The sequence below is a fragment of the Micropterus dolomieu genome, linkage group LG22, assembly GCF_021292245.1.
Source record: "Micropterus dolomieu isolate WLL.071019.BEF.003 ecotype Adirondacks linkage group LG22, ASM2129224v1, whole genome shotgun sequence".
Taxonomy (NCBI): domain Eukaryota; kingdom Metazoa; phylum Chordata; class Actinopteri; order Centrarchiformes; family Centrarchidae; genus Micropterus; species Micropterus dolomieu.
The window spans coordinates 12,375,028-12,399,750 of NC_060171.1; the positions used below are offsets into that span (position 1 = coordinate 12,375,028).

The 24,723-nt window shown below is 39.7% G+C and overlaps 1 protein-coding gene across 1 annotated transcript in view; it reads right to left on the reverse strand.

The window, feature by feature from the left end:
• The window catches only part of LOC123962063 (neuronal cell adhesion molecule-like), a 26,939-nt gene continuing 2,216 nt past the window's right edge, over positions 1-24,723 (reverse strand). Inside the window, exons 2-25 of the mRNA XM_046037960.1 lie at positions 22,711-22,816; positions 21,302-21,495; positions 20,785-20,907; positions 19,884-20,054; positions 19,293-19,349; positions 18,030-18,141; positions 17,733-17,917; positions 17,409-17,543; positions 16,708-16,851; positions 16,503-16,614; positions 16,255-16,421; positions 15,545-15,692; positions 15,180-15,304; positions 14,025-14,126; positions 12,863-13,060; positions 12,536-12,606; positions 12,047-12,272; positions 11,752-11,867; positions 11,451-11,655; positions 10,643-10,765; positions 10,006-10,182; positions 5,629-5,760; positions 4,792-4,870; positions 1-2,136 (exon numbers count right to left, since the gene is read on the reverse strand). Of these exons, the coding sequence (XP_045893916.1) occupies positions 1,890-2,136; positions 4,792-4,870; positions 5,629-5,760; positions 10,006-10,182; positions 10,643-10,765; positions 11,451-11,655; positions 11,752-11,867; positions 12,047-12,272; positions 12,536-12,606; positions 12,863-13,060; positions 14,025-14,126; positions 15,180-15,304; positions 15,545-15,692; positions 16,255-16,421; positions 16,503-16,614; positions 16,708-16,851; positions 17,409-17,543; positions 17,733-17,917; positions 18,030-18,141; positions 19,293-19,349; positions 19,884-20,054; positions 20,785-20,907; positions 21,302-21,495; positions 22,711-22,816 (3,455 nt within the window). The 3' untranslated portion in view covers positions 1-1,889. The remainder of the gene's footprint in view (positions 2,137-4,791; positions 4,871-5,628; positions 5,761-10,005; positions 10,183-10,642; positions 10,766-11,450; positions 11,656-11,751; positions 11,868-12,046; positions 12,273-12,535; positions 12,607-12,862; positions 13,061-14,024; positions 14,127-15,179; positions 15,305-15,544; positions 15,693-16,254; positions 16,422-16,502; positions 16,615-16,707; positions 16,852-17,408; positions 17,544-17,732; positions 17,918-18,029; positions 18,142-19,292; positions 19,350-19,883; positions 20,055-20,784; positions 20,908-21,301; positions 21,496-22,710; positions 22,817-24,723) is intronic.

Consider the following 24,723-nt stretch of genomic DNA (forward strand, 5'->3'; position numbering starts at 1 on the left):
TTAAAGCAGATAACTTTTTATTCATTCATTATATTTCCAGTAGCTTGAATTTCATACTTGCACTAAAAGGAGAAACTTAAATAGAGACAAGGAAAGTATATGTTAGTACAAATCTGTTCTTAAATACAAAACCATTTGAAATACTGTCAGAAAAATGCATTGTTTTGGCAGTATATTGGGACTGCGTAGAACCAATACAAATGCGAATAATATTAAAATTATAAAATTATATTGTCGCGATATCCTGCATGTTGTTGTACAATACCAGTTATTTTACTCGCTGACAAGCAAATCTGGAAACAATCAGAATTCAAATTTATATGCAGTTTTCTGTCCAGTTAGTTACAGTACAATGTACACTGTGCACAGCAAGAAAAAAAAAGAATATTTATATATATTCTCTACAAGTACTCTATATTCAATACAGTTCCTATCAACAAGTTAAACCATATCATGCACAACATTGCCTCTTCGGCTGCCTTATAAGCTGCTTGTCCCTGTACAATCAATTTAGGTATTTACAATTTCAACAAATATTCTACACGTTTTTAAAAAAAAAACTTGATGCAAGTTAAGAGAAAAGAAATCTTGATCCCATCCAAAGGCCCTCAAGTTTAGTTAGTACAAGTGAACACATTTTGCCTAATAGGAATTGAATAATGTATTGTGTCAGCGCACACACACACACACACACACACACACACACACACACACACACACACACACACACACACACAGATATCCATACATTCATATACTTCAGAAATACAATCAGGTACTGTACATAATAACTGCAGAATATGCACCAGACATGGGTTTGATGTTTTAGTCTGATCCAAAGTGGGTGGGCTTAGCTTCTTGGAGGAATCAAAGCCAGTCCTGTTTTTCAAGGCAATGGGAGATTTCAATTAAAAAAGAAAAAGATGACATGAGTTTATTAATTACTCCTCCCTCCACATATTCGTCTTCTTAAGCTTATCTTTTCCATTACCGAACTCTGGAAAGAGACTTCAAAAGTGAATCGTTGTTTTGAAGAAAAGGCACTACCTGCTGAAGGACCACTGCAGGGACTGAGGCGAGCTGTTATACCCTCAGTATTTCCCACTGGCCTTCAGATCAAGCTCAGTAAGAGGGGGGTTACATGCAGGGCAGAGGTTATGAGGTCATATCGCAAGCCATGCAGCATTGCAGCTTCCTCCTTAATAGGTTCAGTTGGATCATTCAAAAGTGTGGTGACAGATGAGGATGTATCAATGCAGCAATCTCAAGCATGCTGCGTGCGCTGCTCCTAAAATTCAGATTACGGAAAATTCACTTTATATATATACACACTGTACATGATCTGCCTTGTGCACTATAAATGCGTGATGGAATTACAAGAGGAAATTACATTTCTTAAATACAGATTACTGTACAAGTTTCTGAGTTGGAAAAAAATACATGGAGTAATAGTAATTTACTGTAGACACTGATTGCTATATGAACATAGTATGATAGTATGATAACCAATGACAAAAACAAATAGTTTAGACGAGCACTGCATAGTCTATAAGAGATCCGTGGTAAGAATGCAACACTTGTTAATATCAAAGTGTTAATTAATATATGGATTTAGGTCATATCAGGTATTTCATGCATTGTTAAAATCAAATATCTGGTTGAGCTACTTTCTCCCTAAATGCTGCTTAAGATACAATGAACCACAGGTTTCCAAGCCTCTCCATAAAGATTTCCAAGTGAAAACAAAAATGTCTTTGAGATGTCTGTATTTCATGTGTGCCACTGGGGATGGGGATGTGATCATAAAGCCATGCGATGTTGGAACAGCCCTCTAAAAGAGATGTGGGGAATTGAGCAGCATCTCACACTGTTCAGTGAGGACTGAATGGCTACACAAATGAGTTCAAGGAGTTCATGGCATTAATAGGGGATGGGGCCTCCGAGCTCTCATGGCCCTCAGCAGTGTCCCTGCTGACACTCTTTCCACTATACTGGCCGATAAACGAGCCATCCTCGTTGAACTGTCCGTCTCCTCCTTCCCCGTAGTCAACTAAACTGTCGTCACTGTCGCCTCTCTTAACTGTCCCATTAGATGGCGTGCGGCTCCCTTTTAATGGTTTATGGTCCTCATTGTCACTGAAGGAGAAAATAACATGCAGGTGTTACAGGTGAGATGATGTGACAGATGCAACAAGGACATTAGCGATGACTTTTTTAGATGGAGCCCTGAACTGCAGATAGTCACTTTTACCACAATGTACTGTAAGTTTAATTGGTAATGGTTTCCAGATTTAAAAAAGTCTTTACAGGAATGTTCACTTTAATAATGCACTTTAATAGTGAACATTCCTGCCCACTGCACAAGAAGCAAATTTGAATTTGGCTTGCTCCATGTCTAAAAAACGGTAGCTATGAATGATTAGTTGGTTTCCATCAGGCAACAGGGGAATAAAGCTCAAGCAATTAGACCCTGTTCAAATTCCCCCTGAAACCAAATATGAAGTGGTAAATGTGTTGTTTGACAAATGCACCCCCTCACCTCCCCACCCAAGACAGAGGTTGTGATGAAAAACAGAAAATCCAACGCAATGATGTGAAAAAAACTTGGAAAGCAAGGTTTCAGCCAAACATCCCCCCCAAAGCAAGCATGGTGATAATCACAAGTTTGCAAAATGCATGAAAAATCGGCAAAGAAAGTTTTCTTTGGATATCAGATAAGCGAAAACATTCCACATACATGAGTTGAACATTAATGATATAAGATCACAAAGCCCTCATAATGCTGAAATGTTTTTAGAATTTAAACAGGATAGATAATAAGTAAGCAAAAGCATTTTCAGGGATAAAAGTACCACACTAAAGCTACAGATGAATGCCTTAAACGACTTGTCTATGGACTGGACATGATGAAGGCTTTATGACCAAATGTTAAACTTGATGACAGCCGCGAAAAGAACCTGGGCCAGCGAGCATTTTTCTCCACGGTGACTCGACTATACACTCACCCTCCTCACATGCTAGATTTACAGAACAATGACTCTCAACTCCCACCCCCACACACCATCATCACCCTTACCTTTCCTGAGACCTACACTCCTGCGATCAGATGAGGAGATCCAGCTGAGATCCCACACAACACAACAGCCACTCCTAGGAATGATTACACTATGCACGCACTTGACACACGTCTCATGTGGCACTTTAACAGGCACATATGCCATGTGCATGTATAGTCTGAACTTACAGTATGCCCTCCTGCAGTTAAACAAGAACAGCTGAGTTGAGTTAAGTTATGCCTTTATTGACATACTGTAAGATTCCAGCTGAACTTGAATGAAACAGCATGGATATAAAGTATACTCTCACAAAGGCACTATAATGTTTGTACACTTTGCCTTGTGATTAATTATTTACTGTAGTCTTTGAGTCATTGTCCACTGGAGAAATTCCTTTTCAGTGTAAATAGGTCTCTCATGATATTCTACATTTTTCTTGTTGTCAACAAATGCCATGAACATGTACAAAATTGTACAAAAGTGTCCATTATTGTCCAAAATTAAAAACAAATGAATGAGCCACATCGCAGAGGAAGACGTTTCCTTCACTACGATGAACATGGTCAGAATTGGAGAAGCCGGCAAGTATTGAGGGACAGAGTAACACATTGCTGGTTTTGGTCTATTTAAAGAATTTCTCGACAATAATAAAAATGTAGAATATCACCAGCCTTATCCTTTATAAATTATAACTATTAAAGAATGGCTATTGGTCTTTTATAAACAGCATTAACCAGCTCTTGTACACTCAGTGATGCTTCCCTCGAACATGCTGATAATTTCATATAAGATCCATATGCATCTATATACTGTATATCTATATATGAACAATAATTTCATTCATCACATTATTGCCTGGAGCAACTTTTCATATATGAGATCTTCACACCATGCATATCACATATTATATATATACTGTATACCGATATGTATTTATCACAGCATAAAATCCATAGAACAGATTTATGTATACATAATATAATACAAAAAGGAATATAAAATATAAAAGCAAGACCATCTTATAAATTGACTTATAAAAAACAATTCAAAAAGGCTAGCTATACAGAAGTAAAGTGCTTTGTTTTTCTTTATTCTGCGTGCGATTGAAGAAGCAGCCTAGAAAGGGGATGTTAACAAGCATAGCTGGATAACTGCTGTAAATTAGCAGGAATGCTCATTACATTGATTTTCAATCCTATCAGGGTTGTGTATGTAAGTAGCAATACACTAGGCAAAGTGTTAATACTATATATACTGTACACAGGATGTATATGAGTAGCTTATTAGTTGGAATGGGATTAGATTTAGGATGTTTTGCAAATGAATCTAGCTTATATATTTTTTCCTGACAGTCTTATTTAAAGTTTTAAAACACCCAAAACCCTAAATCCCTTGAATCTGAAGAACCCTGCTTCTCAAATGACACCACAATGTCATACGCACACAATAGAGTCAGATACAAGTAGCATCCAGGACATCCCAGAACCCAGAAAAAAATATATATTGTGCTTCACGGCGGTAGAAGTTCAGATGAGGGGCACTTCTTCTTCTTGTTTTCAATTTCTGTTATTGGTGATCCTGGGTCAGTTATTGGTCAGCTGTAAGGGTTGAGAAGAGGGAGGAGTGCAGAGCTCCAGCCAGAGAGAGCAGATCTGGGCGGAAAGCAGGGATGGGGCAGGGGTTGATGGGTAAAATAGACTCTGGGGGCTCCAGAGACCGGAGCACTTTCTCTCACCTGTATTCCCCAAAGGTACAGTCATCGTCTTTCATGGGCTGAAACTCTGGGTCTGTGTGTGCGTCCTCCTTCTCTTTGACTAGTGTGAAAAGAGGAAGCATTTTAGACAAACCAGCTTATAAAGTACAGCGACAATCGCAAGGGTGTATGTATAATATTGCATATAGTATGGAAGAGTGTTTAAAGTTGTTTTTATTTTCCACATGTTCATAGTAGCTCATTATTCACAGTGACTAAAAGCTACAACAGCTTATTGCTGCTACCATAAGAAAAAAAAAAATTATTTTCTCAGTTTCTTATTATCACACATAAAAAGATATTTTTCTTGTTATAACTTTTTTTGTTATTACTACATACATAATAATCAAACATATCTCAGTGAAATCTTCTCTGTTTATTTCATAATAGATTCATTCTTTTAAAGAGAAATGTTTATTGTTTTAATTAGACATGTCAAGCATTTTTTGTATGCACCCAAGATATACTGACAAGAAAGTCTCAGAATATAACAAGATTATGTTGTTATTTTGTTTTAACAAGTGTCTTGTTAAAACAAAATAAGCATGTATTAATGAGAAATATGTGTCAGTATAAAATGAACAATTTGCTGTTCTTGTTATGATATACCGAGCAATTCTTTTCATCATTGTGGCAGCTATACACTGCTTGAATCTTCGTCTGATTAATTTGCTTTCAGTGCAAAAACAAACGAATATTCCTGAACCATGTTCAGATCCCATCTTAAATATGAAACATATTTGAATGTTGGCAAATAGAGCATTGAAATGCGGGTTTATATATGAGTTTGTCCAAGGTGGTGTATGTGCTACTACTCACCGGGGTATTTCCCTCCCTTATTCCTCTGGATGAAGCAGATAATAAGGAGGATCAAGATGAGCAGAGCAATGGCACACATGAGGCCAATAAACCATCCCTGAGTGGCGATGTCCACCTGTCTGCTCGCCACAGCTGTCCAGAGGAGGAGAGGAAGACTTAACTTTTATGACTGGATGATCTTTTCCCAGTGGGAAGGGAAAGTAGAAACAAATATTCGTAATTATGTGCTAAAACAAACATGTAACACGTTTAACAAGTCATTCTCTTAGTATCTACTTGTTAGATATTTCAGTTCATGAGTTGATCACGATTGCTTACTGTTACTGAAAAAGACTTTCATGTTAGACGAGTTAGAAATCTCCTACATTAGGCTAATGGTGACTTGAACGGACTGTTGAAACCACATTAGTACACAGTTTAGGAAATCAGTCTTTCTCTCACAAGTGCACACAGACAAGTCATAGATACACGCAGACACACACAGATTACACACAAATAAACATACTGTACACGCAGGTTTACTAGGTGATATTAGGTTGGATATTATACCACTAAACATGTATTAAACTTTTATATGGGAATGATATCCACTTCATCTAATTACCACATCTACAGGACTGACCAAATTTCAACCACAACATCATGCACACTGTCTCTATATCACTACAGTACATGCCTGGCATACAGAGCGACCACAACACATCTGTTGAACCCATGCTTGACTGGATTATAAAAACACAACGGCACAAACTACTATACATTCCATACACAACACAGGGCCAGGCTAGGCCGGACCATGGTGAAAGTGACCGCCTAGGAACTGCCTCACCTGGGACCGTGACCAACAGCTCCTCAGAGCGGTGGAGCGGCTGGTCGTGGTGACCTTTGGCCACCAAACGCACCCTATAGGAGAGGCCCCCCTTTAAGCCCTTCAGCATAATGTTCTGAGAGCCGTTCACAAGCTCTTTCTGCCACTCCTCTTCACCTTCACCTGCAGGAGGGACGTTTGTGAAGAGAGGGACGTTTGAGGGAGCGAACACAACTTCAAACGGGTCAAGAGGATTGTGACTAGATGGGAACTAATTACTGAAAAAAAAAAATCTACTGACATGGGATGGGCAATGCTGTCTTTTTATGGGATTATGGAGTTCTAAAAAAAACCCACTGTAGTCTATGAATGAATTATTACAGTGGTCTGGAAAGCTCAATACACTGCAAGAAGATGAAGAGAAGAATTTCACCAAATTGACAGCACATGTGCAGCATTAAGAAAAATGAAGAATGCTGCAATATGAGAAAACAACCACATATAGAAATGCTGCAAGTTGCACAACGAAAATGAGCTCCAAGACAACATATGTTTCCAGGGGATAATAAAAAGTGATGAACGCATTATATATATTGTTCCCAGGAAACCTGTTTTGTAACTCATTTCTGATGTGTTCTGTGAGACTTGCAGTGTTTCTGGATGTGACTGTTTGTTTTTAGTTGTATTTAGCGTTTGCAGTAATCTGTTAGTCGGTCAGTCTGCCATTGGGTCCAGACCCAGACGGAAATATCTACAATCTATATCTATCTATTGTCCTGAATGTTTTTTTGTACAAACATTCAAGGTGCCCAGATGATGAATCCTACTGACTAGCACCACCATCTGGTCAAAATTAAAAATTTTCTGACCGCTAGCATGGCTATAAACTCTTGTTTTTTGTTTTTCTAAATTCTGCAGGTGTTGTCAAATAGCTTTTTTCATTTGCTTTTGTTTAGTCTATATGCATGTGTTTTTTTAAGTTGCAGTGCGTTGATCTCTCTGGGCCATCATAAATTATGCATGTGGTGATGAGCTAAATATGAAATGGGATTTTTTGACTGATGATCACAAGATTACGTTTTTGATAACATTTCCTAAATTACTTGGATCCATGATTAAGATATTGCCTAATTGGATAAATTACTAACAGTAGGTGTGAAAGAGCCATACTACAACAACACAGTCTTTTTCATCCTCACTGCAGGTGGATAAAAATAATGGAGAGCACTTCAGTCTAAATCAATTGGCATAACAAGAATGTTTGTGCTGCTTTTTATGATGTTTGTATACCTAAGTTCTAGCGGGACTGTCACAGGAAATGCACGCAACTCCAGTCAATAACAGGACTGGGTAATTAGCAATCCAATCACAGACAGCCTTGTTTATCACATCTGGGTCAACGTTGGTAGGAGCCAACATCAACGTGACTGCCAATATTTTTATTCACCTGCACAAGTCAATAATGAAGGAGACTCTTGCCATCTATGTGTGGAACTGACAGAAATAATAATAATGTGTTGTTTTGCTTACTTTTTTCTACTATGTATTCTACATAAACGTTTTTCTCCGGGCCCCAGTACTCCCAACTGATCAGGGCCCCGTCCTCTCCAACCGAGGAGCTAACATTCCCAAAAGGACTCACAGGCCGCACTGAGCACACAAGAGAAAAGACAACCATCAAGACTGGTCTGTTTATAAAAAGACAGTCCAATAACTGACAATTAATTGCTTTGATTTAATTATAGTTCCATAAAAAGCTCTTAGCATCACTGAATGTAGACCCTCATAGCCTTACACAATAGCAATTTCAACACTCAAAAGAATACACAAAGCTGATCATATAACAAATCAATTTGTTGTGTACTAAGGTCACAGCAGTATCTGTACCCTTGTGGGGTGGACGGTGTGGAGGAGACCATGCAATGGGATGAGAGGTTTGGGTGTTTCCTGTAAACAACATGGAGAGAGGTAAACACCGCACCACATACAGAGAAGAGACGCAAACACTTTCCCCAGGCAGAGACACCACAGACATCAAAGTCATAATACACAGTGCACCCAGTTCATTGGCATGCCAAGCAAAGTCTTGCCATGCAGCACAAAGCATCACCAGCAGCCACCATGGAAGAAGTGAGAAGAGGTCAGTTGCCAAAGGCACAGTCAAAATATATAAATAAGCAGCTGAGCACTTTGAAAGACTCATCTAGTTTTATCACATGACATTAAAAAGGCTCACGTCACATAGCATCTTTATCTATGTGGCTTTGAACTTTCTCCAGCTTTGAACTCAGCGGAGCATTCTGGTGGGCCGCAGAATTAAATACAGACGCAAGGAAATTGCTAAAAGATGAGGACTGCATGCTTGCATTGGGTTTTGAAGCCACTGGCTGTATCTATAAACCAGTTCTATCATCATCAATCAGTCTTGACACTGGTACCTGTGCCCACATCTCCGTCAAGCTGTGATATTAGAGCTTGTAGAGAGAAATGGGACACAGAAAAACAAGAGCACAGGGGTCACTATGAGATGACCCTGACACCCCCTATCTGTGTAACAGTAAGACATTCATGTGGTCATGCTGTGTCATGTTACACCTTGTGTAACAATGCAACTGTATCACACTCATGTTCCACTAAACTCGGACTTGGATGAAAAGCTTATGTACTCATGCTATGTAAAATACTAAAAATAAAAGATAATGCTATGAGATAGTGTGCATTATACTGTAATAATGTAGACACGATGAGGAACATCTCACATACACAAAACACATGACAAAGTTCTGACTTTTGACTGACAGTTAGGCTGTAGCAAACAATTATTTTTATTATTGATTTATTTCCTGAACACTTTGACAGACAATTGATTAATCATTAAGTGTATATAAGTGTCAGAAAATAGTGAAAAATGTGCTTCATAATTTCACACAATTCAAGGTGACATCTTCAAATTGCTTGTTTTGTCTAGTTAGTTTCTGCACTACTTTACAGAAAACACATAAACAGAATGCCATGCTTCACAATAAACAACATTTCAGTGTTTGGAGGAACGTTTTTCAACTTTGAGAGGGCATACACAGCAGGGGGAAACCCGTGTGAGCGTAACTGTGAGTGAGTCCATCGACAATGGACACACTTGCTTTATTCTTATATTATTGGCTATCTTGCCTTCATCAGGATAGCGTCTGGGGTTAATTCTGGTTTCCTCATACAGGCCATCAATGTACTGTCACTTATAGATAAAAAAAAACTAAAGATTACAAAAACATATTACCATCAACAACTACAAAATGCTACATTTATTAGAAGGGAAACCTAAATAGCCCTAAAAACAAAAGTCAAAATAGTCAAATACGTTGTGTGTACTGAGTGTAGTTTACTGAAGAGCTGTGTGATGGGTTTTTATTTAGCATGACTTCATACTGTACATATGACCTGTTGATTAATGGCATATGTGAATCCACTTCTGAGTTATGGAAATAATTCATATTAATCACCTTAAATATTTGTCTCACTTTCTAGTTGAATAAACATGCACACTATTTAGTTGTATGCATTTGCTGACTTACCTTCGTCCATGATGGTGACAGCTTCCTGAGAAATGGCTGGGCCTGCTCCCCTGACTGTTTTCGCATTCAAATAAAACTTGTAGCGTGTGCTGTACTTGAGGTTGGACAAAGTGACTGAGGTCTCATTGGCGGCCAGGGCCAGCTCCTCCACTGGGCCCAGCTCATAGGAGTTATTGACTACAGGGGTGGAGGATGGGTGACAAGAATAATGAGATGGAAATTGGGAAGTCGTGAGGTAAGTTGAATAGAGGTATGAAGCGGGGGGGGGGGGGGGGGGGGGGGGGGGGGGGGGGGGGGCGTAGATGGGGTTGGAGTGTCAATGATGAGAAGGGTGGAAATGAAAGCATTTGGAGCACAGAGGTGTAGGGTTCAGGAATAGAAGGCGAGAGTGACAAAAGTTGATTTGTTAATTTGTGCTGTAATTTTATTTATTTTACAAAATAACTTGTTTGAAATGCTCTAAGGTTATGTCAAATCTTTATTTTTATTTATTTCTGTTTAAATAATCTGAGTCTGAACAGGGTGACAGTACAGACATGAAAAAGGAGGACATACAAAACTACAAACTACATGAAGGAAGGTGACATTAATTAAGTAAAGATACAAAAGCTCAGTTGTGGTCTTAAAAAAGCCTCACCTGGCTGATATTTGAGGGTGTAGCCAGTGATGCGTCCATTGCGGACATGAGGAGGACTCCATTCAAGGGTTAGAGAGTCCAGGTTGAAGTTGGTGACTTGCAGGGAAGTAGGAGCCCCCGGCACTGCAGAAAACACATAAATCATGAAACGTTTGCAGAATGATGTATGTCCAGAGTTCAAACCTTTTTTACTTACACAAGTGTGATGAGGTTACTTAAAATCTGAAGCTACTTGAAAAAGATGTGGATTTAATATTTATATATTATGTTGTTGATTTTTGTGTGTGGAAAAACACAAATTAATAATCCTAGCAGAGTATTTGTATATGTGTTCAAACATGTCTGAAGGGTTCAAGGTAACTTTTATCCCTGAATCCCCCAATTTGGATTATAGCCAGCACTAACAAATATATATATCAAACAACAGCACCTTTATTGTATTAATAACTGAACATCAGCTGGAGTTTAAAACTGAATTTACTTGTCCACTTTCCAACATCAGCTATTATATAAGCATATTTATTTTTCACTATCAAGTTTTTCAATTGAGAAGACAAGGCTAAAGTGTCAGCCTTCTGAATATATCAGTATATTCATTTTTATTTTTTCTTTACATCACCAACAGATTTCAGGTATACATGGAAAATTGGCATTCTGTATTTTTCAACCATTCATAATATGACATCTAGGCCAGTGGCCTGTTCCAATTAGCACCTTTACTTAATTACAGCACAAATAAAGTATTGTTCTCATTTGTGATATAATACAACAGACAAAAAAATAAAGCAAGAGTTTTTCCTTCTCCTACCTCCTTCTGGTGTCTCAAACTGCTGGGTGGGGCTGTGGGGACCCTCTCCTTTGCCGTTAAAAACCCTGACATTGAAAGAGTAGAGACTGAAGGGGTGCAGACCAGGCAGCATGCCGTGGCTGTGGTTCCCACTGAAGGTCAGGATCTTATTCTCCACATGATGAGGGTTGTGGTTGTGGAGGCTGTGCTCTCTCCAGTAGTATACCTACAAGACACAGTTTGTATACCGTAAGTGTTAAGGGTGTATTGTGCTTTATGAGATTGGTGTACATGTTACACTGTGTGGACTTTTGTACTGTACCTTAAATCCTTTAAGATGTCCTCGTATTAATTTAGAGGGCACAGGATCCCAGTGTACCTCTGCCAGAGTGCTGTTCAGCACCATGGCCTGCACATTCTCTGGAGCTGCTACTGGCACTGTACAATAAACGAAGAACACAACAACAGCTAAACTCAAGGAAACATGCTGATTTTTTAATACATTTTATGTTTGTGCATTTTATGCACATAAAAGGTTATGGGTTACACAGCCGAATGCATCGCCCTAGATCTAACAGAACATTTTTTAAGGGTCTATAAGACTCAGTCTAACTCACAGTCCTCTCCTGAGTGGCCGTGGGCAATAGCAGGCTCAGGTCCTTCTCCGTAGTCGTTCACAGCCTGAACTTTTAGCTCATAAGGAACAAATGTGGGCGTTCCAGACACAACAAACTTAGAGTTGTTAGCCACGGTCACTGTGTTCCATTCACTGTTTGCCGTCTTCTGCCTCCACATCACTTTATAGTGAAGCCCGGGACCATTAGACTGGAGGCCTGACAGTGGCTGCAGAGGAGAAAATGTTCAATGTTAACATGATTTTTATTACTTCACCTTTTTCAGAAAAACACTGAATGTACACTATGATGAATATGGTTTTGATGGATCATAGTAAAGAGAGAAAAGTAAGAACAAAGGAAACCTCATCAGATGGGACAATAACAAAACCGTGCTTCACAGTGCAAGGACACTCTTATGTTTCATGGTACTCCATGGACAACAGTAAATGCTTTAGTATTAGAAAAGATAGCCTTATACAACTTTATTACCTTCCATGAGATTACAAGATTATCATGTTCTGTTCCAAATCCCTGGACACCTGTTGGGTTCTCGTCTGGAGCTAAAAATATAACAATAAAGACAAAATGAAACATCATCCCAAGGAAAACCTTTCACTGATTAACATGCTGATTTGTTTCCGAAATGACCCATTAAACAAAAGCTGATGCATAAACTATCTTACTTTAAAATGTTCACAGTTATAAAAAATTGCATTTAGAACATATCAGCTTATTTGTTGATTATTTATCTATTATTAAAATGTGAATACACATTTACACACGTAAATCAAAGAGCTGAGGCTGCTAAGTCTGTACCTGCAGGTTCTGTCTTGAACACCCTGGAGGGGAAGCTGGGGCGGCTGAAATTGACGGCATTGAGGGCCAGAACTCTGAAGGTGTAGTGGACGTAGGGTGACAGTTTGAGGTGAGCTGTCGTCTTGGTTCCAGGGACCTCGGTAAGATTGTGCCAGTGACCTCGGTGGTGCAGTGAGTCTTCATACTGGATCAGAAATTCTGTTTAGATAGAAAAAAGAAAAGTATTGTACATAACAAAACACTTTATACACTGCCTGACAGTTGATTTGCATAACTGGAATGAATGCCCTCAAGGTTGTTTTTTAGTTTTTTAAAAAAGTGTTGTTAAAATTTATATAAATATGCTACTTCGTCAGTGCTTTGAAGCTTCAAGGCAATGGTGGATTTAACTATGTTTCACAAAATTATGTGTTTGCAGCAAACTAATAGACTGGAGAGGAAGATTATGCTGCAGAATTGGTTTAGGACATTTCTATGGGTGTTTTTTTTTCACGCTGTTAAAACATGTCACTATTGGACACTACTGTAACCAATAATTTCCAGCTGACCTCAGTTGCTGTCGTCTGTCATTGAAGAAACTACAAACTAAGAAACTACAAAAGACAGATTTTTAACTCTTTTTTTTTCTCCACTGACCTTGCAGACTTTATTATTTTGGTTGATTGATAATTATGGAAACTTAAGTGTTGTGTCACTTATCTGGAATTGCTGCTAGGGAGAGCCAGCTAAACGCCAAAAACATAATACTTCAGCAATTAAGTTTTGCACGTCCATAATGTTGGGAGAATCATTAGAAACAGATTTCTTATTAAATGTCAAAATCAAAACAGCAAAGGCCAAGATATCCCGACTTCTAGTCCCTATTATGCAGCTTAAAAGCATCTTTAACTAAGACCCCCCCTGCCTCTTAAATGCCCACTTTTTCCAAACGACACACCTCAAGTTTTTAATGCAGGCTTTCCATTAGAAGATATAATAAAACGTGTGTCGGCTTCACTTATCGTAATAGCACAAACAGCTTGTGTAAGGTGCATGAACACATAAATCACAAACAGAAAGAAAACCAAACTGACACAGATACATATGCCCTCATACACACAAGCGCGCACACACACACACACACACACACACACACACACACACACACACACTTAAGACATACTCTGAATAGGACTGTTGTGTTCATCCCCTGGAGTCCAAGTGAGCTGAACACTCCTCTTTTTGTGGTCAGTCAGCTCTAGGTCAGTTGGGGGGTCGGGTCGCTCTGGCAGAGATACAGCACAGGCAGCAGCATCAACACACAGTTACCGTTACAGAATATAAAGGGTTCATGCCACGAGAAGATGAAGCAAAAACAAAAGAGGATATCTGCTTACATACATTATGTTGGGTTAACCAAGCACACCTTAGTAACTCCTCCATTTCTTTACATGTCCCTTTTGATGATGTTACTTGCCCTACAATACACATGCAGACACTGCATCATGCATATGAAACGACTGATGCTCAGCTGAGCATCTTCCTTAACAACTCTGCATGAAATAAAAGTCTGGAGCTCAATGGAGAGGTTAAACTGAAGCTCATGTTTTGGAATTGTAATGATAAAGTGGAATGCATGCTTGGAATAAATGAGTGATGAGGAAATGGTGCATTTGAAAAGATTGTGCTTTACAAATGATCTTTGCATTCAAGTGTGAGTGGAAATTGCTTCCCCCTTCTACTAAAAGTTTAAAGTTTGCATCGGTGGTTTAATTCAGTCAAACTTTATGGAGTTTTGCCAAAATGGAAAAATATACTATTTATTTAGAAGAAATGCACATGAAAAAAAACACCTTACAAACACAACAAATAAATGCTGGTAAATCAAAATGACAAGAATAAACTGAAAATGCTCTGATTGTCACAACAAACAAGCTCATGTCAGCAGAGCACATCTGGGTGCCCACGTGTGCTGCAAGTTTACCGTAGACAACAGCAGGTGTTGGCATGGCCTCTACCAGGTGGGAGGGCAGGAGTGAAATAGGGAGTTTAGTGGTCAGTCAGCCATAAGACAACAGAGAAGATTATCTGGCTCGCTAAGAAGGCAACAATCAAATATTCATGCTGCTGACACGATAGCTGACTAAATCCGCTCCGACCCTCTTAAGTAAACTCTCAGGCAATTAACCTTGAAAAGCTGAAAGGCAATCTGTTGTGTAAGTTACTGGACAGATTCACTTCTCTGGGAAGCCCAGAGACGGAGAGAGGTAACACTTTAATAATTTGTGAGTTTGTTTTGTGAGTCAGTGAAATTGAGCTTCTGCAAAGCTGAACATACCAACAACAGTGAGCACAGCGCGGGCTGAATCATGGTCCAGTGTGGTGTTCATGATGCAGGTGTACTCCCCCGCATCGTTCTCTGTCACATCAGTGATGGTGAGGCTGTCTGAGTCTACGATTAATCTGTAAACATTCATACAAAGAGATATTTCACTTTTTTTCCCCCCAGTCAAGTTAAGAATAAGCATTCAAGCCAGGACAAGAATGCCATATTAGTAAAGAAACAGACACAAACATGCACCACTATGCGTAACAGTACAATTTCATTAAAGGTAAGATTGCTAATTTGATACTGGCTAGAACTATTACAACTACTGCAGAGAGACAGTAAACACAGGTTAGACATCTGCAGACAGCTCTGACCTCTCATCATCAGGCAGCTCTCCATCGTCTTTGAGCCAGGTCATGGTGGGGATGAGTGAGGGGTCGTGTTTCACCGTACACTCAAACACCACAGACCTGCCCCTCAGGACTACTTTGTGATCCGGCTGCTTCAGGATTCGGGTGGGCTCTGATGGACGGGGGAGAAGAAAGGTTTTTTAGAAAAGTAATTAAAGACTCAAAAAAACAATAAGTCTCATCAGTGTGAACAAATATTTTATAAAACCATGTGTCTGGAATAGGGCTTGACTTCAAGGGTTAATATTAGGCTGCAATTATTATTTTCATGAAATACTTAAAATGCTGATTACCGTAAAATTTACACCAAAATAATGTTGTAAAAACAACTTATTTTACAAAATTATGTTGTAAAAACAACTTATTTTGTGACTAACATTCAAACATGCCAGTATTTGATGAAATAACAAAATGAGCCATTTATTTCTGTGGATGCTCTGACCAAGGCTTTGTGTCAAAGCGTGTCAGCAGATATGTCACCCTTTGATTGCAAATAAAGTCTACTCTGGACTTTTTGGGTAACAGTAAACAGAAATATTGGATACTTTAATGCCAAAATTGTACTAGCTTTTATCACAAACATCAGACTGTAATAGCACTATGTGAGTTATTAGCTAGCTGTATGCCCTCCCTGGCTTCTAATAATAGGATCTTCAGGGTGGAAACACTCTCACCTTTGACCTCCAGGTAGACGTGATTCTCATAGATGCCCAGTGTGTTCCTGGCCACGCAGGTGTATTTGCCACTATTGTGGGCTTGAGCTATGGGAATCTCTAAAGTCCCATTGTCATGAAGGATGTAAGGCTCTCCATCCAGGGTGCTGGACCGGCTGTCCTTGAACCTGAGACAGAAAGGCAGCCACTTTGAGCTTTTGAAGAAATATAATGCAACACTTGCATCTGTTAGAACTTCATTAACTCACCATGTAATTTTAGGGATGGGTGAACCAAAGGAAGCACAGTCCAACAGGGCCTGGTGACTTCTGATGATCTGGTAGACTTTGTTGGCTTGTGTCAGCACTCTGGGCGGCTCCGCTGCAGAGGAAGCAGCAATTATTGCCATGTTATTGCAGTCCAGAAATCAATGTAGAAGGAAAACAGCATTCTAATACAAATCGATGAACTTACAGAGCACATTGACGAAGGCGTTGGACAGGAGGTACCCGTAGTCATTGGAGACATTGCACTGGTAGACGGCGCTGGATCCAGTCTGCACATCAGTGAAGATGATGGTGTCGTCCTCCACCTTTCTGCTCAGATCCTTGGGAGAATCTGTTGATGGGTGACAGGGGGAACAGATGTAACTCTGGTTGTTTGAATTCTGGATGAATGACTAATTTAACTTGTTGTATCTTGCTTGTTTACAAAAGTGACAGTGTAAAATCGACATGTTGAGGCAAGAGACAGCTAGATTTTGAAAACATCCAACTGAAAAATCCCACCCCCTCCCTTCAGGCCTCCCTCCAAAGCCAGTCCCCCAAAACACATTTTCATGAATATGACTGTATGAGCAGAGTGCGAGCAGGTAGGCAGGCAGGCCAGCTAATTATTTCATTTAGGCCTAATGAAATGATTGGCCATGCTATTTACAGTCCTGCTAGAGTCACATATACCGGATAAAAAAATAAGAACAAATACTTCTAAAATAAATTGCCTACCCTAGGAATCGGTATCATAAATATCAATCATCAACCCCATAGAGATCCTGTCTCAAATAATGAAACTAATCAATGTTCAGCTTTTATGAAAAATGGAAAAAGGCCATGAGGACAGGTAAATTTATTTTCTGAGCACAGTAAGTTTAAGTCAAGGAAACAGGTTGCACTCACTCTCTATGGGGATGCCATTCATAGCCCAGGTGATGGAGGGCTTGGGCGTGCCACTGGCCCTGCAGGTCAGCGAACCGTTCTCTCCTGGAGCTAGAACAAGATTGCTGGGAGGGCCCCTGATCCAATATGGAGCAGCTGAAAATAGAACAGAACGCAGCAGAAGGCTGGAGAATTAATCACTGAACACACTGCCCGGTTGGCATCTGTGCATGAATCAATTATGAGATGGAGGGAGAATGGAGAGACAGAAAGAAGGAGTGACTGTGTCGCCACATGGTGAGCGAATGGCCTGATGGGATACTGTGCGTCTCATCACAGACAGACCTTTGACCGTGACGTGGATGGTGTGGTGCACCGAGCCGAGCATATTTCTGGCGGTGCAGCGGTAATCTCCTGCGTCTGATTCTGAAACGTTCACAATACGCAGGGTCCTGTCGTAGTGCAGGAAAGACGTGCGTTTGGCTGGGAGATCGCCGCTCACTTTGGTCCAGGAGATTTCAGGGGTGGGCCTGGAGTCAAAGTGAGAGAGAGAGGGGAAGACAAAGAGTGATGATGACACACGACCAGGCGAGCACTTGAGGCTTTAAAGATTGAAATAATGGCCGATTATTTTTGACTTACAATCCTTCGGCAATGCACTCCATTTCCAGCACCTGTCCTCTCAACACTATCTTGGAGCTGGAGGGGCCAGAAGGGATAAGGAAGTTTGGCTTTCTCTCATCTGCTGGGTCTTCTATAGTTACACACACACACAGATTCACAAAGAAAACTATTACCATTTATTCTGCATAAGTCCATAACACACCGAGTGAAGATCCAGCCCTGAACCGAGCCTTTCACATTCACGATCCTTTCTTCGCTGTGGTATAATAAAACCTCTCTTCTACAATGGGTCTGCAATGCATGGGCATTAAGTCACTTCATTACAGGCCACAATTCTTACATTTTATGGTTATACGTAAATTTTATAGCCATGTTGTGTTTCATTGCACTGCTTTCTGTTGGTGTTTATTGCCAATTTATTGCCCTCTGGGGTTATAATAAAGACTAAAATGAAGCTAATATAGAATTGAGAATTAAGAGACATGAAGATCTGCTTTCTGCTACTGAACTAGTAAAGAAATACTCTGACATACTACGGTAATAATAAAAATAATCTGACTATATGTTTGTAATGACGGTATTGATGAAAAGTTAACACCATGGCATGTGAGCAATTTGATGAAAATCAAACTGCTCACATGTTTCAGGTTAGCGATGTGTGGTATTGCTCAGACAAAGAGACAGACCAATGATCTTCTGAGCAATGAGAAATGAAGTGAGAGGAAAATGATTGGTGAGATTATGGGCAGCAAGGAAAGAGTGAATTTGAAAACGAAGATTTCATTTCTACTTTAAGGAGTTGTGTTAGAATCAAATTAATTGTTTATCACCAACCAGATTACATTTTTAATATGTTTAGATGATTACCTAATTACTTTATTTCTTTAATTAAAATGTACTTTTGTTTGCAAAGCTCAAGACTGTACAGATGTTGTTACATGTCCAAATTACACACCTCAGTTGATACTGGAATAATCATGCAGTGCTAGTACAAGCAATTCAGGAGGAAATTAATAGTTTTCAAAAGGGTTTTGATTGGATTAAGTAGGAGTGACAGAGGGATAGAGATTTAACTTGTACTCTTGGATTTAGGGGTTAGTGTTAGTGGGTAACAGAGTTTGGGGGTAAACACTAGGGGGTGCCAGATCTCACCCCTAAAGACATCAGAGAAATTGTAAAAAGCCTTGGGTTGTAGGGTTGAAGGGTTAGTGATAGTGGGTAAAAGCTAGAGTTCGGAGCTCTAGGTTGAGGGGGTAAACACTAGGGGGTGCCAAAACTCACCACTAAATAAATCTGTGTCATTGTAAAAAGCTGCCACTGTGTCATTGATTGCATCCACTGTAACACAACAGAAAAATCAAACACGCCACAAGTTGACATCATCAGGCACAAAAAAACCCCACAACTTAACATGAGAGTGTTTAGAATTAAAAGCTGCCAAAACAAAACTTGCAATGACTCAAAAGTCAGACATGAGGAATGATCGTAATAGGAATTCTTGTGCGAACAGCCTGCCAACATGTCAACTGCAAAATGCTAGACTGAGTGAGCCTAGTCTTTGTGGAGAGTGCGTATACAGAAGGTCTCACAGAAGTAATAAAACGCACGTCTGCCTGGCAGATCTGCTGCTGCAGCTCTGACAATATGTCTTTTCAGTGGGATGACGACCACTGGCATCTCTCAGGATGGGATCAGAGATAGAAACTGCTGTTTCCCTCCTACACAGTCATGCTGGAACATACTAATGCAAATGAATAATGTGGACACACATTACACACAAACTCAGACTCTAGTCGTCTCAATCATGCTAGCTCATTACACATTACACACACACACACACACACACACACACACACGCGCTCTCAGACTTACTGCTGAGGACCTTGACGGTGATGGGTTGTTTCTGCTGGATGGTTTGTGTGTATGGGAAGCGGGCGTAGCAGATGTAGTCGTTCCTGGAATCCTCTTGGAGTACATTTGAAAAGTAAAGGTCTCCGTTCAGGGACTGGGACACCCTGCTGCTCTGAGGCAGCCTTTGGAAGTCTGAAATGTATAGCAAATTAAATATTTGTGTGACCTTTTTTAAAGAGTAAATTCATTCAAATTACTCAAATATGTGTAGTTAAGTTTTTATTGGAACGTCTTTCTACCAAAGAAATAGTCCCAATTGTGTGTTCGGTGGATTATCCAAAGTAACTGCGAGCCAGTTTCTGGAAGGAGATGCTTGATGTTTTTTAACGTAATTCAGAACAACAAATTAAATGCCATCGCTGTGGGTGGACGCATACATCTCAGAGAGAGATATTTCAAAATCTAACAACCTGACTAATTAAACTAAAACTTGATCTTGTGGTAAGATTCTTCTGTCAACTAAACCAAAATTGTCTGCATAGCTATATACTACCATAGGTAAGAGAGAAAATTAATGAAAATTGGGATGAACTGACCCTTGAAAATCAACACATGAATGAAGTAATAATTACCTAATTGAGTGTGATACTTAGTGTAATTACATTAAATATACAGGACCAAGGTGAGACTGTTAGTAGCATCTAAAGAATTGCAGTGGCAAAGTGCTTGTATTTCTCAACATTAAGACCACATTTCCCATAAACCTCGAGTTCTCTGCCATTAAAAGGACATATAATGGTCGCAAACAGTTGAACACATGCATTTGCCACAAGTACATATAATCCACAGTGTCGCCTACAGTGTGTTATAATGTGTTCATGTATGCAGCTGAAACATTATCTTCCATGACTGAAGTGCTTACAATTGTCCATCCAGAATATGATGGGTGGAGGCAGGCCAGCAGGGGGTCGACATGGCAGCACCAAGGACACGCCCTCCCTAACAACGATTGGCTTGATTTTCTCCTTTGACCACAAGGGGGACCCTGGATCGGTTGGAGAATGATACACACATCAGTGGATGAGGAGTCCCATAATTTGACATGAAATATAGGTTGCTAATGGACTGTCGCAGGCATGATGACAGAGGTGACGAGGCAACATGAGAGGGATGATGCCTAACTGAATAACAATAAGCTAAAGGAGAGATACAAAGGGATATTTTCTCTGTCTACTGTAACATCCTACAAAGTAAAACAGGCCGCTTTCCACGTGCAACCTTTACCTTTCAGGAGTGTTCTTAAGATGGAAAATGCTACTTAATTGTTTGAAACGGAAAAAAAAGAATGATGTGAGAAACATGTGAGCTATGCATGACATTAAGAAAATGGAAGACAAGAACAATTAAATGCTAGAAATGACAGACTGCACTGCACTTACTGGACTGTTGTACGACTATGTTGTTTGAAACAGCAGTTCCGTGTTTGTTCCTTGCTGTGCACTGGTACACACACTCGTAATTTTCAACCTTCGCTCTGCTGATGTCCACCACCAGGGTCCCAGAGTGGGGCCTCATGGTCACGTTGGGGTCCTGGTCGATGTCAAAGTGGGTCCCATTTCTCGTCCAGGAGAAACTGAGGGTAACAAAACAGGTCGGTATCATAACAGTGTAGCTAATATCCACTGATGACAAATTGGGTTATCTTAATCTGGTGAAGAGTACAGCCACCACACTGTATTATGATACAGGGCTAGGCTTAAGGAGGTACTGAGAAAAGATTAGACACATCTTAACTGGTTAGAATAGCACAGAGAGTCAGAACATTTGACATTATGGTCCATCTTCACTCAAAAAACATCTGTGTAACATTTTAACTGGAAAAAAGAAATATAATTACCTTTTCTCTCCATCAGCTTCTTACAATAAGTAAAGGGGTCGTACATGAACACATCATTTTATGACAAAGTTCAAACTGTCTTGGTTATTCCACATGAGAAATGTTTGTATCTGTGTTTTTCTCACTGCTCTTCTCAGCTGTTTGAGGTGGGCAGAGTTTGGCTACCGAAAGGTGATATCACATATTTCTTTGCACCAATCAGTTTAGAAACAATTGGATCAATGCCAATCAAATCTGATCCCACACAGTCCCAATGAAGAAGATTAGCTGAGTTTTCTTTTTACTATTAAACAAATAATGCCTAAGGATGTTTTTCCCTTTACTTTAACTGTGATTCTAACTTTGATTTGTTTAATTTCTTATGGACTGGCGACCTGTCCAGGGTGTACCCCGCCTTTCGCCCAATGTCAGCTGGGATAGGCTCCAGCCCCCCGCGACCCTGTACACAGGATAAACGGTTGACAATGGATGGATGGATGGATGGATGGATGGATCTAATGCTATAGAGAAATTCTTGAATTCAAGATTTAAACTGAATTTAATTTCCAAATATCTAAACATCCTTTTTTTCTGAGGGTAATATAAGGTTATGTTAGAGTAAAGTTAAGGTTAAAATGTTAACAGTGATGGTCCTCACAGGTATACAAGTACAAATGTGTGTGTGCATGCATTATTCGTGCTAGCAATTGAATTAGGTGTTACACTGACAGATAAGGAAAGAGGATGGCATAATGGTAAAAGATTCAAAGCATTAGCTAAAATCAGCCTCTGGGAAGGGCATCATGTGCAGGAATTAATATCATCTTTACTTATTATAAAGTTTGAATAAACCAGAACTTTACTCATCAGCTTTTAAACAGAATTTTCTGGAGAACTGCTGTCAGCTGAGGGTTTTAAATGAAAATTTGTAACAGCATTATGAATGCAAAATCACACTTCACAGATTCCTACCTGGGATGAGGCTTCCCCTTCGCCTCGCAGTGGATTATAATGTTCTCTCGTGGGTCGATGATGTAATCCTTGGGGGACTGGTGAGTTATGGTCGGCGGCTGCGGCACTAAAGGCGATCAGATAGAGGGTGATATTCAATCATGACCTTTACTGCATAACTAAGCCTTTTTTTCTGGCACTGTATTGACCACACAAGCAGTCATTACCAATCACATGCACACTTACCACACTGAATCAAACCAGACGGCTGTGTGCTGACAGACACAAAAAGCTCTCCTAACATGTGCAAATACAAAAGGGCATGCAGAATGCTCAGGTACATTTCACTTTACTTTAATGATCTGATGCTTAATGTATTCCTGTCAGTGCTTGGGAGATAACTAATGGACTATGACCAAACAAAGGATATAAGAACTCATGCTGTTTGCAATATTTTTATATGCTGCAGCAACACACACAAAGAGCAAACAAAGAAACAAAGAGATCAATGCATGCAACATACTAAAGTCCACTCCAAACCACACCCAGTGTCTTATAACAAATAATAAAGTACAAAACACAATAAGAAAATATAATTAAAAAGATCAAATATAACCTTCAATGCACAACAAAAAAACTGCTAGCACAACCTCTTCAGTGAATTCACACTAGTTTGAAACTTACATCCTTCCAGGACTTTAGTGTTTTTCCCAAGAATCAGCAAACAAGAAAGACAAATCGTGACAGTAAAGAGAACCAGACATTAGTGTTGAAAAATATCTTCTGCTTCAAACATGATTTAAACAAAAGTCAGTTCCCAGGCTCGAGTTGTCAACAGCTCCAACCAAACAATATGTAGAAGATCTACCACCACAGTGACATCAGACTGTGGTGTTGCAGGTCAGTCCGACAAACTCTTTCGTTTTCTGTCAAAATGAACACTGTGTCCAACAGTGCTTTACAAACTAAGGAAACAATATATAGAGCTTCCTCCAAAAGATGATATCAGCTGTTTAGAAAACAGGAATCTGATCCTAGTAATAGATCTATGGTTAGGATAAATGAGATTAGAGCTGAAATAATTAATCGATTAGTGGATCGTCAGAAAACTAATCTACTTTACCCATTTTTACTTGACCCATTTTCATAATAAAATAATTGTTGTAGTCAATTTTTAATTTTCTTTTGGTGCTTTTATTTGTCATGTACAGTGAGGAAAATAAGTATTTGAACACCCTGTTATTTTGCAAGTTCTCCCACTTAGAAATCATGGAGGGGTCTGAAATTGTCATCGTAGGTTCATGTCCACTGTGAGAGACATAATCTAAAAATAAAAAATAAAAAAAAATAATCCAGAAACCACAATGTATGATTTTTTAACTATTTATTTGTATGATACAGTTGCAAATAAGTATTTGAACACCTGAGAAAATCAATGTTAATATTTGGTACAGTAGCCTTTGTTCGCAATTACAGAGGTCAAACGTTTCCTGTAGTTTTTCACCAGGATTGCACACACTGCAGGAGGGATTTTGGCCCACTCCTCCACACAGATCTTCTCTAGATCAGTCAGGTTTCTTGGCTGTCGCTGAGAAACACGGAGTTTGAGCTCCCTCCAAAGATTCTCTATTGGGTTTAGGTCTGGAGACTGGCTAGGCCACGCCAGAACCTTGATATGTTTCTTACAGAGCCACTCCTTGGTTATCCTGGCTGTGTGCTTCGGGTCATTGTCATGTTGGAAGACCCAGCCTCGACCCATCTTCTATGCTCTAACTGAGGGAAGGAGGTTGTTCCCCAAAATCTCGCAATACATGGCCCCGGTCATCCTCTCCTTAATACAGTGCAGTCGCCCTGTCCCATGTGCAGAAAAACACCCCCAAAGCATGACGCTACCACCCCCATGCTTCACAGTAGGGATGGTGTTCTTGGGATGGTACTCATCATTCTTCTTCCTCCAAACACGGTTAGTGGAATAATGACCAAAAAGTTCTATTTTGGTCTCATCTGACCACATGACTTTCTCCCATGACTCCT